Raw genomic sequence first — 17952 nt, forward strand, 5'->3', positions numbered from 1 at the left:
GTAGCTCGCTCTCCCTCCCTCTGACAATACCACAGATCTTGCTCGCTTTCCCTGTGAAGTGCACAGTAAACAGAATATGAAAGAGAATGTGTCGATTATATCCGCATATTCCACACATGCGGGGGCTGGTTTGTGTTACGCTGGCAGCTGTTTGACCTTAGGGTCGGGGGGAGAGATGTGCTGGTCTCAGCTTCGCAGCCTGGACACGGGACGCTCTCTCCAGTAGGGACTTATTGCGGAAGATTCATCGATTTTACGCGTTCTCGGCTACACGTGGTGCGATCGAGCTGGAGAGAGGGACTGGAAGCGGAGCCGCGCCGTCCCAGGCAGGTACAGATTCATCCGTTGTATTAACCCGTTCGGGAAAGGGCCGGGGTTAACGAACGAGAGACCCGGGGTCAAGGCATTGGAAATTGGTGGATTAATACTTTGAGTGAAGCATTTGTAATCTACCGGGTACTGTTTAGTTTTCTATGGAAGTTTTATTAAGATAAAGTTTAGAAAAATAACAACAGTGAAAGGTGTTTGTTTAATGTTTTTGGACACGGTGCGGGGAATCATCCCGGTTCAGGTCCCCGAGCACAACTCGTACTCGCCGCGTCCCCGTGTCGCGGGCTCGGCGGAGCTGCCGCGGTATTCCGGGGTCCCGGGGCGTCCGTCTGATGTTGCTGTGTGTCTGGGAGCCAGGAAGATGAAGCGGCTTCTCCCCGGGTGAACCGTGACAAGCCGAGGCCGCGATGGAGGAGAGAGAGAGGCCGGAGCCCAGCAACGAACCACCAGCGTCCAGAAACGACCGGGGAGAGGGCATCGTGGAACTGGGCAACGCCGAGGGTCTGCCCGTGGGGCCGGAGGACGTGAGTTAATTCCTGTCAGTGTGTGTGACGATGTCTGTGTCAGTGACCCTGTGTGGGAGTGAGGGTTGGGGGTGGGGGTCCCTGTGTGTGAGAGAGACCTGGGGTAAGTGTGTGTGGGGGGGGGGAGAGAGAGACGCAGGGTCTGTGTGTGTGAAAGAGAGTGAGAGAGACACAGAGAAACCTCGGCTCCGTGTGTCTGTCCATACCAGTGAAGTCTCTGTGTGTGTCAGTGTGAGCCCGCTCTGTCTCTGTCAGCTCCCGGCTCCGTACTGTGCGGGACTCGGGCTGGCTTTCCTGCCGCGCTCCCGGTAACCCGGCCTCGCCGGCATCTGCGCAGGATCTGTCTGATGTTGCTTGTGCCCGCTGCGTTGACCCCGGCTGATCTAAACGATGTTTCCCTGTGCTGGAGAAAGCCCGGTCTGACCTCCCTGACCTGCTTGAAAGGGCAACGTGCGGCATCGGTGTGACTCCCTCCTCTACAACGGGCACGGTGATCCTACCGCCGTCCGCCCCTCCGTAATACCTCTCTCCCTCTCACTCCCTCACTCTCCCCCTCTCCCTCACTCTCCTCTCTCTGACTCCCTCACTCTCCCTCTCTTTCACACTCTTTCCCCCACTCCCCACTCTCCCTCACTCTCTCCCTCCCCACTCTCCCTCAGACTCTCTCTCTCCCACTCTCCCTCACACTCTCTCCATCGCTCTCCCTCTCTCACACTCTCTCACTCACTGTCCCCTTAAAAGGAACAATTATTTTTCTGCCTAATCCCAAGAAGTTCACCGTGCTCTGTGCCAAATATGTCTCTTTAGCAGTGGTTGAAAGTACTTTCATGTCAGATTTAACCTTGCAGAAGTCTCTAACTCTGGGGCAGGAGTTGGTTGAGAGGAATATATTTGAATTGGAAGAGGCTTTGTGCTGACCTGAGTGTGAAACAGTCCCGTCTGCCCACAGATCTGTAAACCCTCCGACCCATGGACTTACCTAAGATGGTTTCCCAATGTGCCCTCTTCAACTGCGGTTTCTGGCAGCTCATTCCAAATATGCACCACACTTTGTGTGAGGAAGCTCCCTCTGATGTCCCTTTTGATTCTCTCACCTCTGATCTTCAACCCTCTCTTTTCTTCTTCACCCTCCCCCCCACCTCCTCCATGGAATAAAAGACTATGTGCTTTCACTCTGACCTCGGCTGTTATGGTCTCAAAGGGCAAATTAAATTTATTATGAAAGTACATATACAGTTTGTCACCTTATACAACCCTGAGATTCATTTTCTTGCAGGCGTACTCAATAAATCCTTAGAATAATCACCATAACAGAATCAATGAAAGACTGCACCAACTTGGGTGTTCAACCAGGGTGTTAGAGACAACAAACTGCGCAAATGCAAAGACAAAAAAAAGTGATAATAAATAAATAAATAAACAATACGTATCGAGAGATGAAGAGTCCTTGAAAGTGAGTCCATAGGTTGTGGGAACAGTTCAATGTTGAGGCAAGTGAGGTTGAGTGAAGTTATCCCCTTTAGTTCAAGAGCCTGGTGGTTGAGGGGTGTGAGTCCTGAGGCTCCTGTACCTTCTTTCTGATGGCAGAGCATGTCCTGGGTGGTGGCAGTCCCCGATGATGGACCCTGATCTCCTGCGACAGTGTTTCATGTCGATGTGCTCAATGGTTGGGAGGGCTTTACCTGTGACAGACTGGGCTGCATCGGCTACTCCTTGTAGGATTTTAAGTTCAAGGGCATTGGCGTTTCCACACCGGCCTATGATGCAGCCGGTTAATAAATTCTCCACTACACATCTATAGAACTTTTTCAAAGTTTTAGACGTCATTTTTGTAAACTCCTAAGGAAGTAGCGGTACTGTTGTCAGTTCACCCCTCATCTCCTCCCTCCCAGGGAATGAAATCCTGGGCAATAAGATCTTTCCTTCTCGCTCAGGCCTGAGTGGAGACAGCATCCTGGTAAATCAACTCTGCACTCACTGCAAAAACATCCTCCCAATAAGAGGGTGACCAGTGACAGGGTGCTGTGGTTTAGTTAATATTAGCTGAATATTATTGGGGTAAATGTCAAGTCCTACCTGGTCCAGCTGTGGTGGGATTGTCCAGGACCAGTGTTAGTTAAATGTGGAGTCCCGCCTGGTCCAGCTGTGGTGGGATTGTCCAGAACCAGTGTTAGTTTTGAGATCCCAGTAACTACTTCCCACTGATTGGTGGAAGCATCACAAAAATATTTCCAGTGGTGGGTGAGTCTAGGACCAGAGGGCACAGCCTCAGAATGGAGGGATGTCTCTTTAGAACAGAGATGGGAGGAATTCCTTTAGCCTCAGAGTGGTAAATCTGTGGGATTTGTTGCCACAGATGGCTATGGAGGCCAGGTCATTGGGTAAGTTTAAAGCTGTGTTGATAGGTTCTTGATTAGTTAGTGTGTCAAAGGTTACAGAGAGAAGGCAGGAGAATGGGGTTGCGAGGAATAATAGTTTACAAAAATGGAGGGCTATGTGGAAGGGAAGGGTTAAGTTGATCTTGGAGTAGGTTAAAAAGCTGGCACAACATCATGGGCTGAAGGGCCTGTGCTGGGCAGAACTTTTCTATATTCTATACATGAACAAAAGAGGTTCTGCAGATGCTGGAAATCCAGAGCAACTCACATGAAATACTGAAGGAACTCTGCAGGTCAGGCAGCATCTATGGAGATGAGCAAACAGCCATGTTTTGGGCCAAAACCCTTCTTCAGGACTGGAAAGGAAGGGGGAAGAAGCCAGAATCAAAAGGTGGGGGAGGAGTACCAGCTGGCAGGTGACAGGTGAGACCAGGTGAGGGGGGAGGTGGGTGGGTGATGTGAGAAGTCAGGAGGGGAAGGGAGGGGAAACAATGTGAGAGTCTCGGAGGGGATAGGTGAGACCAGGTGAGGGGGGAGGTGGGTGGGTGATGTGAGAAGTCAGGAGGGGAAGGGAGGGGAAACAATGTGAGAGTCTCGGAGGGGATAGGTGAGACCAGGTGAGGGGGAGGGAGGGGATAGGTGAGACCAGGTGAGGGGGAGGGAGGGGATAGGTGAGACCAGGTGAGAGTCCAGGAGGGGATAGGTGAGACCAGGTGAGGGGGAAGGAGGGGATAGGTGATACCAGGTGAGGGGGAGGGAGGGGATAGGTGAGACCAGGTGAGAGTCCAGGAGGGGATAGGTGAGACCAGGTGAGGGGGAGGGAGGGGATAGGTGAGACCAGGTGAGGGGGAGGGTGGGGATAGGTGAGACCAGGTGAGGGGGAGGGAGGGGATAGGTGAGACCAGGTGAGAGTCCAGGAGGGGATAGGTGAGACCAGGTGAGGGGGAGGGTGGGGATAGGTGAGACCAGGTGAGGGGGAGGGTGGGGATAAGTGAGACCAGGTGAGGGGGAGAGTGGGGATAGGTGAGACCAGGTGAGGGGGAGGGAGAGGATAGGTGAGACCAGGTGAGGGGGAGGGTGGGGATAGGTGAGACCAGGTGAGGGGGAGGGAGGGGATAGGTGAGACCAGGTGAGGGGGAGGGTGGGGATAGGTGAGACCAGGTGAGGGGGAGAGTGGGGATAGGGGTTCCTCCAGCACTTTGCGTGTGTTGCTCTATCTGTATGTATTTGTGTGTGTTATGGTGCCTTGTGCCACATCTGGCTGTTTGCACTGAAAGCTACTCTGTTCTTTCTCCCTCTCCTATTGCCTTTCTACAGTACTGGAATGCCCTCTTTAACCAGGTGAGTCTGAATTTAAACATTTCCTCATGGAGGCTCTGGGCTAATTATTGAGTAAGTCCCTTTGGTAATTATGCGAAGATTTTACTGGGGTTGACCTGAATATTGATTCTTGTTAAATGATATGAATGTTTGTGTTAATATGTCTCTACTATTTGTCCCATGTTAATGTCTCTGTTATCTTGGAATCAGGTTTATTATCACTGTGAAATCTGTTGTTTTGAGGCAGCAGTACAGTGCGAAATTTAAACAATTACTACAAGTTACAATGAGAACATAAATGACTATGTATTACAATAAGGCGTGTGTAGCAGTTTGTGTAACGCTTTACAGTGCTCGCGACTGGAAGATCGGGATCCAGTTCCCACTTCTGTCTGACAGGAGTTTGTACGTTCTCCTTGTGGCCGCGTGGGTTTCCTCCAGGTGCTCTGGTTTCCTCCCACAGTCCAAAGACCTACGTGTAAGTTGTGGCAATGCTACGTTGGTACCAGAAGCGTGGTGACACTTTCCGGCTGACCCCAGACTGCGTTGGTCATCGACGCAAACAACACCTTTCTCTGTATGTTTCAATGTCCGTGTGACAAATAAAGCTAATCCTTATCTATCTTTAAAACCCGTGACGGTAGTTACGAGAAGAGGGCGTGTGACTAAGATGATGAGGCTCCATAGTGATGGATGCTGCCTTCTTGAAGAGTTCCTCGATGGCGGGGAGGGTTAAACGACCCTCTGCAGCCTCTCGTGACCCTGTACGCCACCCCAGTCAGAACACTCTCCACGGTACGTCTGTAGAATTAGAAGACGGGGAGGATTGCAGCAAGCGTCTCCTCGCACATCCCCCCCCCCCCGCAGCTCCAGCAGCGCAGTGTGCAAGGTGAGTATCACACTGCGGATGTGTGTGACAAACCTCCCACTGTACCTGTCACTTCCGACACCCCCACAGTGAAAACCTGTCAGCTGGGATCCGCGTGAGAAGCAACACTGGCACCTTCACAGATCCAGCTTGGAAGACTAGTTCAGTCTTTGCATCCTGGGATTTTGTGTACAGTGTTTGTGACCTGGGATTTTGTGTACAGTGTTTGTATATTGAGGCTGTCACCAGTACTATCTCCCTCCCTCCTGACAGGGAGATGAGTATGGGGCAGGAAGCGATCTCGGCATCAAAACTGGCTCCCCTCCGTCGGAGATGTCCAAAGAAACTTTATTAGAAGGTGAACTTTTAAACCTAGGCCTATTGCCCTTGCAGCAGAAGGGAAAATGTTTGTGTGTGTGTATGCGGAAATACTTTGTCTTGTTGCCGTTGTAAAAGCAGCTGGCGAGGCCGAACCTGCAGTACGTGTTCAGTTTTGGTCACCGTGTTACAGGAAAGATGTCATTAAGCTGGAAAGATGCAGAGAAAATTTCCGAGGATCCTGCCAGAACTCAAAAGCTCTGAGTTTCAGGGAGAGGTTCCGTAGGCCAAGACTTTATTCCTGAGAGGTGACCTATAAGAAACCACGATTGCCATAGATACAGTCTTTCTCCCCAGGGTAGGGGAGTTCAAACAAACAGCTGAGAGGGAGAGACTTAAAGAGGACTTGAGAGGACAATTCTTCACACAGAGGGTAGTGAGTATATACAGGGCAATGAGTACAGACGGTGGGGTGGGTACAGACGGGGGCAATGAGTACACATGGGGTGGTGAGTATACACAGTGGTTGGTGGGTACAGACGGGGTAGTGGGTGTACACGGGGGGGTGTTGGTACACAAGGGGGGTGGTGGGTACAGACGGGGTAGTGGGTGTACACGGGGGTGGGTGTATACACGAGGATGGTTGGTACAGAAGGGGGGTGGTGGGTACAGACGGGATAGTGGGTGTACACGGGGGGGTGTTGGTACACAAGGGGGGTGGTGAGTACAGACGGGGTAGTGGGTGTACACGGGGGTGGGTGTATACACGAGGATGGTTGGTACAGAAGGGGGGTGGTGGGTACAGACGGGATAGTGGGTGTACACGGGGGGGTGTTGGTACACAAGGGGGGTGGTGGGTACAGACGGGGTAGTGGGTGTACACGGGGGTGGGTGTATACACGAGGATGGTTGGTACACAAGGGGGGTGGTGGGTACAGACGGGGTAGTGGGTGTACATGGGGGGGTGTTGGTACACACGGGTGGTGGGGGGGGTACATGGGGGTGGTGAGCCATAGCTCGCTCAACCTTTATTCATAAGAAGACATGCTCTCGAATGAGGAGGGAAAATTTTGTTTCTCTTTTCAGAAAGGTCTGGTGGGCTGGTCGTGGGATTCAGCTGTCAGACTTGTCTCAAGGGGCCGAATGGTCTCCTACTGTTTTTAATGTTCCTTTTATGTGAACCCCCCCCCCACCCCACCGAATGAACCAGCTTTCTCCTATCCCCTCCATCTTGTTTTTATATAATCAATAAATTGATTTACCTCAAAACAACTGATAAATGTGATGTCACTTTCAAGATCCCCCCCCCCCCGGGGGTTATTCCATGACAAGGATTATGATGGGGTAAATACAAGCAGCCTTTTTCCACTAGGTTGGGTGAGACTTGAACTAGAGGTCATAGGTTAAGGGTGAAAGGTGAAATATTTAAGGGGTACCTGCGGGGAGCTTCTTCACGCAGAGGGAATATTAATTATTTATTGAGATGTAACACGGATTAGGCTCTTGAGCGGTGTCACCCAGCAAGCCGTGATTTAACCCTCACCTACAGTGACCGATTAACCTACCGACTCATATGTCTTTGGACTGTGGGAGGAAACCAGAGCACCCAGAGAAAACCTACATGGTCACGGAGAAAACATACAAACTCCTTACAGGCAGCAGCGGGAATTGAACCTGTGTCACTTGTACTGTAAAGCGTTGTGTGAACCACTATGCTACCATGCCATAGTGGGAAGGGTGGTGTGAGTGTGGAACGAGCTGCCAGGGGAAATGGTGGTTCAAAGGATCACTCATTATCAAAGCATACAACTTGGAATCCTTCTTCTCCGAGTACTCATGAAACCGAGGAAGAAAAGACAGGCAGCAGGATCACCATCGCCAAAATAATGACCCCTCCCCGCACAAGAAAATGAACAAAACGGAACAGGCACATCAAATCCCTCCTCCCACACAAAAAACAACAAACAAAACGGAACAGGCACATCGATCTCCAAATCCCCCTCCCCACACAAAGAAACAGGAACGGTCGGGTGAAGAACACGGAATATAAAAAACTGTAAAACTGAGAAACAGTTTGCAGTCCAAGTTCACATCCAAATTGCAGAAAGCCTGGGGAACTCTCTCTGGGCCCAGTGACAGACCTTTCTCTCTCTGTAGCAGAGCCACCAAAAGACAGGCAGCTGGTGCTCACCCTCCGCACTCGTCTCTATGCGTCAATCTCCCTCGTTGCTTTAATCAGAAACAATGGGAGCCTTAATTGGAGGAATGGGGCTGAACTCGAATATCAGCTCACCATGAGGTTCCTGCACACTGCCCCTGCGTCCCAAAATCCTCTCAGAGACTAGAGCACCCAGACGTTCTCCAAACAGCAAATTACAGGCTCCAACAGTTCCAGGATCACACCCAAGACAAAAAAACGTAAAAGACTTTTAAAAAGTGAAATATATAGTTTCATGATCTATCCAGATGTTGACCAAAGGAATCCCCACAAGTTTAATTGCAACACTTAAGAGAATTTTAAATAAATACAAAGATGGGAGGGGTATAAGAGGCTATAGTCCATTTCCGAGTCGATAGTCTGGCATGAACTAGATGGGCTGAAAGGCTTTTTTGTGCTGTAACACTCTATGGTTCTATGCTAGGGGTCTGAGACCCAGATGGTCCATTTCTGGAGTAACACAAAGTGCTGGAAGAATTTACGCAGCATCTCTGGAGAGGAATAAATGTTTCAGACCAAGACCCTTCAGTAGGACCGGAGTCCTGAGGTGGGGGTGGGGGGGGGGGAGATGGAGGGGAGTTTTGACTGCTGTGTTTATGGGATTGGACCATGCAGTACGCTGTCCCAGGCAGTCAGCCCTTCCCCCTCCCCCAACCTGTTGTCAAGTCCAAGGCAGAGCTGGGACCTGCCAGGTTGCCATGGTTTCATGGCGGAGTGCGTCAGATTAAAGAGCCCCCCTTGTGTGGCCCCCCGCTTTTCCTTCCCCTGTCACAACCCCTGGAGCCAAACGCAGATAAAGACCGGCAGCTGGTGATTTGCATTTGAATGGGTCACCAAAAGACATCAAGTCCTCCAACATCTGATCAGCTTCGGCAGACAGAACAAATACAAATGTTTGGCCTGGGCCTTGTGCCCTGCTCTCTCCTCCATGTCGCTTTTAGTCCGACACTGATCTGCTGTTCAGCTCATTCCCACTGTTTATCCTCCGTCTCAGATCCCCCGTCACCCACTGTCCCTCTCATCACTGCCCTTCCCGGCACCCCAGTTAAACCAGACTTCACTCTCAAGGCTCTTGAACATGTCACAATCAGAATCAGGTTTATTATTCCTGACATATTGTGAAATGTGTTGTTCTGCTGCAGCAGTACATAAAAATACTATAAGTTACAATACGAATATACAGTGGATTCTGGTTAATTGGGCCATTGATTAATTCCCTCCCCCGCCCCAGATAGGGATAGAAAATTGGCTGATTGGCAGGAGGCAAACAGTAGGAATAAAGGGAGCCTTTTCTAGTTGGTGCCGGTGACTAGTGGTGTAACACAGGGATCTGTGTCGAGACTGATCCCTTTTACATTATATGTCAACGATTTGGACGATGGAATTGATGGCTTTGTGGCCAAGTTTGCAGGCGATACGAAGGTAGGTGGAGAGGCTGGTGGTGTTGAGGAAGCAGGGAGTCTGCAGGAAGACTTGGACGGATTCAGAGAATAAGCAAAGAAGTGGCAGATGGAATACAGTGTCGGGAGGTGTACGGTCATGCACTTCGGTAGAAGAAATAAAAGCGTAGACTATTTTCTAAATAGAGAGAACATCCAAAAATCTGAGGTGCAAAGGGACTTGGGAGGATTCCCAAAAGGTTAATTTGCAGGTTGAGTCTGTGATGAGGAAGGCAATGTGATGTTAGTATTTGTTTCAGGAGGACTGGAATATAAAAGCAAGGATGTGATGTTGAGGCTTTATAAAGCACTGGTGAGGCCTCACTTGGAGTATTGTGTGTAGGTTTGACCCCTTTATCTTAGGAAGGATGTGCTGATATTCGAGAGGATTCTGAGGAGGTTCACGAGAAGGAAATGCTTATTGTATGAGGAGGAATTGATGGCTCTGGGTCTACTCACTGGAATTTAGGAAAATGAGGAGGGATCTCATTGAAATCTATCGAATGTTGAAAGGCCTCGATAGAGTGGACGTTCCCTATAGCGAGGGACCAGTGGGCACAGCCTCAGAATAGAGGGATGTCACTTTAGACTGGAGGTGAGGAGGGATTTCTTTAGCCAGAGGGTGGTGAATCTGTGGAATTCATTGCCAGAGGCGGCTGTGGAGGCCAAGTCATCGGGTGTATCTGATGTGGAGAATATACTGGGGGAAGACACTGGAGCGTGTGTAGACTCACTGAAACGACAGCAGAATGACAAGGCAATGCTTGTGTGTGTAAGGAGTGTGAGTACCACGTGCTCCCCGTCACATTACCACTCTCCTGCGGTGCCGATTCTCAGCAGCTGAGGCAGGTCGCCAATAACATTTCCCTTCCCTGCTTTGTGGTGGGCGCAGAGTTTGAAGGGAGGGTCGGATCTCCAGGTACGACAGTGAAAGGTTTCAGGGAGAAGGCAGGAGAGGAAAATGGATCAGCCATGATGAAACGGCAGAGCAAACTCGATGGGCCAAATGGCTTGATTTTTCTCCTGTGCCTTATGGTCTCACAGTCTCCACCGCCCTCACTTCCCTCGGGACTCTGCCGTGCCTCCTATTCCTGGGGTGACACGGCAGACGGAACTGCTGCCTCCCAGTTCCTGAGACAAGGGTTCGATCCCAACAACCGGCCCTGCTTGTATGTTCTCCCCCGTGACCGCACGGGTTTCTCGTGGATGTTCCTGCTTCCTTCCACATCTCAAAAACATGTAGTTCAGACATGTTGGCCTCAGGCAGCACAGAACCCACCAAACTGGAGAGGAACAGCTACTTCCCTTCCACCGTCCATGAACACCACCTGACTGTTTTGCTCCCTTTTTCAACACCTCTTTAATTTTTATATTTATTATTGTAACTTACAGTAATTTTTATGTTTTGCACTATACTGCTGCTGCAAGACAACAAAGTTATCCACACTGATTCAGGAGCCTGATGGTTGAGGGGTGATAACTGTTCCTGAACCTGGTGGTGTGGGACCTGATGGTTGAGGGTTGATAACTGTTCCTGAACCTGGTGGTGTGGGACCTGATGGTTGAGGGGTGATAACTGTTCCTGAACCTGGTGGTGTGGGACCTGATGGTTGAGGGGTGGTAACTGTTCCTGAACCTGGTGGTGTGGGACCTGATGGTTGAGGGTTGATAACTGTTCCTGAACCTGGTGGTGTGGGACCTGATGGTTGAGGGGTGGTAACTGTTCCTGAACCTGGTGGTGTGGGACCTGATGGTTGAGGGGTGATAACTGTTCCTGAACCTGGTGGTGTGGGACCTGATGATTGAGGGGTGGTAACTGTTCCTGAACCTGGTGGTGTGGGACCTGATGGTTGAGGGTTGATAACTGTTCCTGAACCTGGTGGTGTGGGACCTGATGGTTGAGGGGTGGTAACTGTTCCTGAACCTGGTGGTGTGGGACCTGATGGTTGAGGGGTGGTAACTGTTCCTGAACCTGGTGGTGTGGGACCTGATGGTTGAGGGGTGGTAACTTTCCTGAACCTGGTGGTGTGGGACCTGATGGTTGAGGGTTGATAACTGTTCCTGAACCTGGTGGTGTGGGACCTGATGGTTGAGTGGTGATAACTGTCCCTGAACCTGGTGGTGTGGGACCTGATGGTTGAGGGGTGATAACTGTTCCTGAACCTGGTGGTGTGGGACCTGATGATTGAGGGGTGATAACTGTTCCTGAACCTGGTGGTGTGGGACCTGATGGTTGAGGGGTGATGACTGTTCCTGAACTTGGTGGTATGGGACCTGATGGTTGAGGGGTGATAACTGTTCCTGAACCTGGTGGTGTGGGACCTGATGGTTGAGGGGTGATAACTGTTCCTGAACCTGGTGGTGTGGGACCTGATGGTTGAGGGGTGATAACTGTCCCTGAACCTGTTGGTGTGGGACCTGATGATTGAGGGGTGATAACTGTTCCTGAACCTGGTGGTGTGGGACCTGATGGTTGAGGGGTGGTAACTGTTCCTGACCTTGGTGGTGTGGGACCTGATGGTTGAGGGGTGATAACTGTTCCTGAACCTGGTGGTGTGGGTCCTGATGATTGAGGGGTGATAACTGTTCCTGACCCTGGTGGTGTGGGACCTGATGGTTGAGGGGTGATAACTGTTCCTGAACCTGGTGGTGTGGGGCCTGATGGTTGAGGGGTGATAACTGTTCCTGAACCTGGTGGTGTGGGACCTGATGGTTGAGGGGTGATAACTGTTCCTGAACCTGGTGGGGTGGGGCCTGATGGTTGAGGGGTGATAACTGTTCCTGAACCTGGTGGTGTGGGACCTGATGGTTGAGGGGTGATAACTGTTCCTGAACCTGGTGGTGTGGGACCTGATGGTTGAGGGGTGATAACTGTTCCTGAACCTGGTGGTGTGGGACCTGATGGTTGAGGGGTGATAACTGTTCCTGAACCTGGTGGTGTGGGGCCTGATGGTTGAGGGGTGATAACTGTTCCTGAACCTGGTGGTGTGGGGCCTGATGGTTGAGGGGTGATAACTGTTCCTGAACCTGGTGGTGTGGGACCTGATGGTTGAGGGGTGATAACTGTTCCTGAACCTGGTGGTGTGGGACCTGATGGTTGAGGGGTGATAACTGTTCCTGAACCTGGTGGTGTGGGACCTGATGGTTGAGGGGTGATAACTGTTCCTGAACCTGGTGGTGTGGGACCTGATGGTTGAGGGGTGATAACTGTTCCTGAACCTGGTGGTGTGGGGCCTGATGGTTGAGGGGTGATAACTGTTCCTGAACCTGGTGGTGTGGGGCCTGATGGTTGAGTGGTGATAACTGTCCCTGAACCTGGTGGTGTGGGACCTGATGGTTGAGGGGTGATAACTGTCCCTGAACCTGGTGGTGTGGGACCTGATGGTTGAGGGGTGATAACTGTTCCTGAACCTGGTGGTGTGGGACCTGATGATTGAGGGGTGATAACTGTTCCTGAACCTGGTGGTGTGGGACCTGATGGTTGAGGGGTGATAACTGTTCCTGAACCTGGTGGTGTGGGACCTGATGGTTGAGGGGTGATAACTGTTCCTGAACCTGGTGGTGTGGGACCTGATGGTTGAGGGGTGATAACTGTCCCTGAACCTGTTGGTGTGGGACCTGATGATTGAGGGGTGATAACTGTTCCTGAACCTGGTGGTGTGGGACCTGATGGTTGAGGGGTGGTAACTGTTCCTGACCTTGGTGGTGTGGGACCTGATGGTTGAGGGGTGATAACTGTTCCTGAACCTGGTGGTGTGGGTCCTGATGATTGAGGGGTGATAACTGTTCCTGACCCTGGTGGTGTGGGACCTGATGGTTGAGGGGTGATAACTGTTCCTGAACCTGGTGGTGTGGGGCCTGATGGTTGAGGGGTGATAACTGTTCCTGAACCTGGTGGTGTGGGACCTGATGGTTGAGGGGTGATAACTGTTCCTGAACCTGGTGGGGTGGGGCCTGATGGTTGAGGGGTGATAACTGTTCCTGAACCTGGTGGTGTGGGACCTGATGGTTGAGGGGTGATAACTGTTCCTGAACCTGGTGGTGTGGGACCTGATGGTTGAGGGGTGATAACTGTTCCTGAACCTGGTGGTGTGGGACCTGATGATTGAGGGGTGATAACTGTTCCTGAACCTGGTGGTGTGGGACCTGATGGTTGAGGGGTGATAACTGTTCCTGAACCTGGTGGTGTGGGGCCTGATGGTTGAGGGGTGATAACTGTTCCTGAACCTGGTGGTGTGGGGCCTGATGGTTGAGGGGTGATAACTGTTCCTGAACCTGGTGGTGTGGGACCTGATGGTTGAGGGGTGATAACTGTTCCTGAACCTGGTGGTGTGGGACCTGATGGTTGAGGGGTGATAACTGTTCCTGAACCTGGTGGTGTGGGACCTGATGGTTGAGGGGTGATAACTGTTCCTGAACCTGGTAGTGTGGGACCTGATGGTTGAGGGGTGATAACTGTTCCTGAACCTGGTGGTGTGGGGCCTGATGGTTGAGGGGTGATAACTGTTCCTGAACCTGGTGGTGTGGGGCCTGATGGTTGAGGGGTGATAACTGTTCCTGAAGCTGGTGGTGTGGGACCTGATGGTTGAGGGGTGATAACTGTTCCTGAACCTGGTGGTGTGGGACCTGATGGTTGAGGGGTGATAACTGTTCCTGAACCTGGTGGTGTGGGACCTGATGGTTGAGGGGTGATAACTGTTCCTGAACCTGGTGGTGTGGGACCTGATGGTTGAGGGGTGATAACTGTTCCTGAACCTGGTGGTGTGGGACCTGATGGTTGAGGGGTGATAACTGTTCCTGAACCTGGTGGTGTGGGACCTGATGGTTGAGGGGTGATAACTGTTCCTGAAGCTGGTGGTGTGGGACCTGATGGTTGAGGGGTGATAACTGTTCCTGAACCTGGTGGTGTGGGACCTGATGGTTGAGGGGTGATAACTGTTCCTGAAGCTGGTGGTGTGGGACCTGATGGTTGAGGGGTGATAACTGTTCCTGAACCTGGTGGTGTGGGACCTGATGGTTGAGGGGTGATAACTGAGGGGTGATTTGCTGAGGCAGAATGGCTCAAAGAGCCACAAGGTCCTACTCCACACTGTATCTCATTAAATAAGCAAAGAGAACACGGCCTGCAGGGTGGGGTCCTCGAAGGTAATAATAATTTTCTTTAATAAATAAGTAAAGAATACTGAGAACAATTTGCGGAGACTTTGAAAGTGAGTCGATAGGTCGTGCAGTCAATTCAGAGATGAGGTGAGTGAAGTTATTCACGTTGGGTCTGGTTTAGGAGCCTGAGGGTTGAGGGGTGATAACGGTTCCTGAACCTGGTGGTGTGGGACCTGATGGTTGAGGGGTGATAACTGTTCCTGAACCTGGTGGTGTGGGACCTGATGGTTGAGGGGTGATAACTGTTCCTGAACCTGGTGGTGTGGGACCTGATGGTTGAGGGGTGATAACGGTTCCTGAACCTGGTGGTTTAGGAGCCTGATGGTTGAGGGGTAATAACTTTTCTCGTGGCAGCATTCAGGAGTTGTGTGGAAAGACAAGGCCTTCACTGCCCCAGTGTGAGACCGCATCCACGTGTCGCGATGTGATTTACAGTCGGTGCCTTGTTCTGTCGTGAGGAGCCAGTGGAAGAACTCCTGTCTATTTGGTGGGAGGTGATGCGGGGGTAACCACAGCTAAAGACAGCTCTACACTTCACAGCTGCCTGCCTTTGAGAAGGAAACTGTCACACCCACCATCACCACGGAACATTTACAACCCCCCCCCCACCCCCCGGCTCAGTGGGAGGGGTCAGGATCCAGGGATTAACTCAGACCCTGAAGATCAACACAAGAAGTTCTGCAGATGCTGGAAATCCAGAGCAACACGCGCAAAATGCTGGAGGAACTCGGCAGGTCAGGCAGCATCTATGGAGGGGAATAAACAGTCGATGTTTTGGGCCGAGACCCTTCATCAGGACTGGAAAGGAAGGAGGCAGAAGATGGAATAAGAAGGTGGGGGTGGGGAAGGAGTACAAGCTGGCAGGTGACAGGTGAGACCAGGTGAGGGGGTAGGTAGGTGGGTGGGTGATGAAGTAAGAAGCTGGGAGGTGATAGGTGGAAAAGGTAAAGGGCTGAAGAAGGAGGAATCTGATAGGAGAGGAGAGGTGACCATGGGAGAAAGGGAAGGACGAGGAGAACCAGAGGGAGGTGATGTGCGGGTGATGAGGAACGAAGAGGTGAGAGGGGAACCAGATTGGGGAATCGAAAAAGAGAGAGAAGGAGAAGGAATAACTGGTATTCACCAGGCCCTGAAGGTTGACTGCAGCCCCTCGCAGTGCACAGTTTCTCACGGCTGGTGGCTGGGAACAGGGCAGAGTTCAGAGGCCAGGACAGTTGCTTCCAGCTCCCTGCTCATAGACGCTGCCCTGACCCTCCTGGTGACCTTGGCAGCAGGGAACCTCGCGACCAGTGGAGGCCGACAGGGTGACGGCCCAGCACATCGTTCATCCGGCCACCCTGGGTCAACCTCGCCTCAGGGTGACCGCTGAGCAGTGTTCCGACAGGGGAGGGTGGCCCAGGCAGATCTGAGGGATTGGTGCATCATCGCCACATGTATGGAGTGAAAAGCTTGTTTTGTGTACTGATTTTACAGATCAGATCATCACTCACTGAAGCAGAACAAGGTAAAACAATAACAGTAGAGTGTTACAGATACAGAGGAAGTGCAGTGCAGGCAAACAATAAGGTGCAAGGTCACAGATTATGAGCTCAAGAGCCCATTTTATTGTACTAGATGACCAATTAACAGATTTATAAGAGAAGCTGTCCTTGAGCCTGGTGGTATATGCTCTCAGGGCTTTTGCCCATGGAGAATGTCCGGGGCGGATGGGATCTTTTACCTTCAGCGTTGCTGGAATCAGGCTCTGTGGAAAGGAATTCCATACCGAGTGGCCCCGCCCCCTGTAAATGGGATCATGGGGGCAGAGTCTCATCGATATACAGAGGCCACACCAAGGCCACCGTACGCAGTGTATGACCCCCAACAGACTCACAGGTGAAGTGTCATCTCACCTGGAAGGACTGTTTGGGTCCCTGCATGGTAGTGAGGGAGGAGGTGTAGGGGCCGGTGTATCAGTGAGACCCGATGTAGGTTGGAAGACCACTTTGTCCAGCACCAGAAGAAGTGGGATCTCCCAGTGGCCACCCATTTTAATTCCACTTCCCATCCCCATTCTGATGTGTCAATCCATGCACTACTGTTGAGATGAAGCCACACATGCTGGAGGAACAAAACCTTATATTCCGTCTGGGTAGCCTCCAACCTGATGGCATGAGCAGTGATTTCTTGAACGTCCGCTAATGCCATTCCCCATCCCCTCTTCCCTCTCTCACCTCATCTCCTTGCCCGCCGATCACCTCCCCCTGGTGCTCCTCCCCCTTTTCTTTCATACCATGGCCTTCTGTCCTCTCCTATCAGACTCCCCCTTCTCCAGCCCTGTATCTCTTACACCAATCAGCTTCACCCCTCCTGGTTTCACCTAATACCTCATGTTTCTCCCTCCACTCCTCCCACCTTTTAAACCTACTCCTCATATTTTTTTGCTTCAGTCCTGCTGAAGTGTCTCGGTCCGAAATGTCAACTGTACTCTTTTCCATCGATGCTGCCTGGCCTGCTGAGTTCCTCCAGCATTTTGTGTGTGTTACTCGGATTTCCAGCATCTGCAGATTTTCTCTTGTTTGTGATCAGCAGGACACACAGAAAGCTACTAAATACCCTACAGCATTAGCAGTAAAAGCCTAAGCAGGGCATTTCACACCTCTATCAAGTCACCTCTCATCCTCCTTCACCCCGAAGAGAAAAGCCCTGGTTTGCTCAACCTTTACTCACATTGTTGTGTCAGCTAACTAAGGAAAAGCGGAGCAAGAATTCCTTTCCTTGAGAGCAGCTGACCTCTGACCCCCCCATCAAGGTCAAGGGTAATGCACCTCTGTGAGTGGCCACTTCCCTGGCCATTGTTCTGTCTTCAAGGGGTCAGGGAGGCTGGCTGGGTTTGCACTGCCAGCCGTGCCTTCGTCATAAAGTGAAACAGCACAGAAACATTCCTTCCGCCCAACTCAGCCATGCTGACCAAGGTGACCAGCTAAGGAAGGGAAAAGCAATATTAGCACTAATTTCCAGAGGACCAGAATATAGAAACAAGCATGTAATGTTGAGGCTTTATAAGGCATTAGTCTGACTGTACTTAATTATTGTGAGCAGTTTTGGGCCCCTTAACTGAGAAAAGATGTGCTGGCATTAGAGAGGATCATCACGAGAATGAAAGGGTTAATGTATGAGGAGCAAACGATGGCTCTGGGCCTGTACTCACTGGAGTTTAGAAGAATGAGGGGGGATCTCATTTAAGCCTACTAAGTACTGAAAGGCCGAGATAGAGTGGGAGAGTCTAGGACCAGAGCGCACAGTCTCAGAATTCAAGGATAACCCTTTAGCATGGAGATGATTTTTTTTTAGCTGGAGGTGGTGGAATTCATTGCCTCAGATGGATGTTGAGGCCGTCATTGGGTATATTTAAAAG

The 17952-nt window shown here is 51.2% G+C and overlaps 1 protein-coding gene across 7 annotated transcripts in view; it reads left to right on the top strand.

Moving 5' to 3' along the window:
• The first annotated feature begins 206 nt into the window (after positions 1–206).
• Positions 207–17952, top strand: part of rhbdl3 (rhomboid, veinlet-like 3 (Drosophila)) — a 56134-nt gene continuing 38388 nt past the window's right edge. For 2 of the 7 annotated variants that reach the window (XM_073026438.1, XM_073026433.1), the window contains exons 1-3: positions 207–330; positions 688–854; positions 4550–4573. In XM_073026438.1, coding sequence (XP_072882539.1) covers positions 738–854; positions 4550–4573 — 141 coding nt within the window. In that variant the 5' untranslated portion in view covers positions 207–330; positions 688–737. Of the gene's footprint in view, positions 331–521; positions 855–4549; positions 4574–17952 lie in introns of all 7 variants that reach the window. The other 5 variants (XM_073026434.1, XM_073026436.1, XM_073026435.1 and 2 more) reach the window with 5 other exon arrangements.

The sequence above is a fragment of the Hemitrygon akajei genome, chromosome 22, assembly GCF_048418815.1.
Source record: "Hemitrygon akajei chromosome 22, sHemAka1.3, whole genome shotgun sequence".
NCBI classification, from domain to species: Eukaryota; Metazoa; Chordata; class Chondrichthyes; order Myliobatiformes; family Dasyatidae; genus Hemitrygon; species Hemitrygon akajei.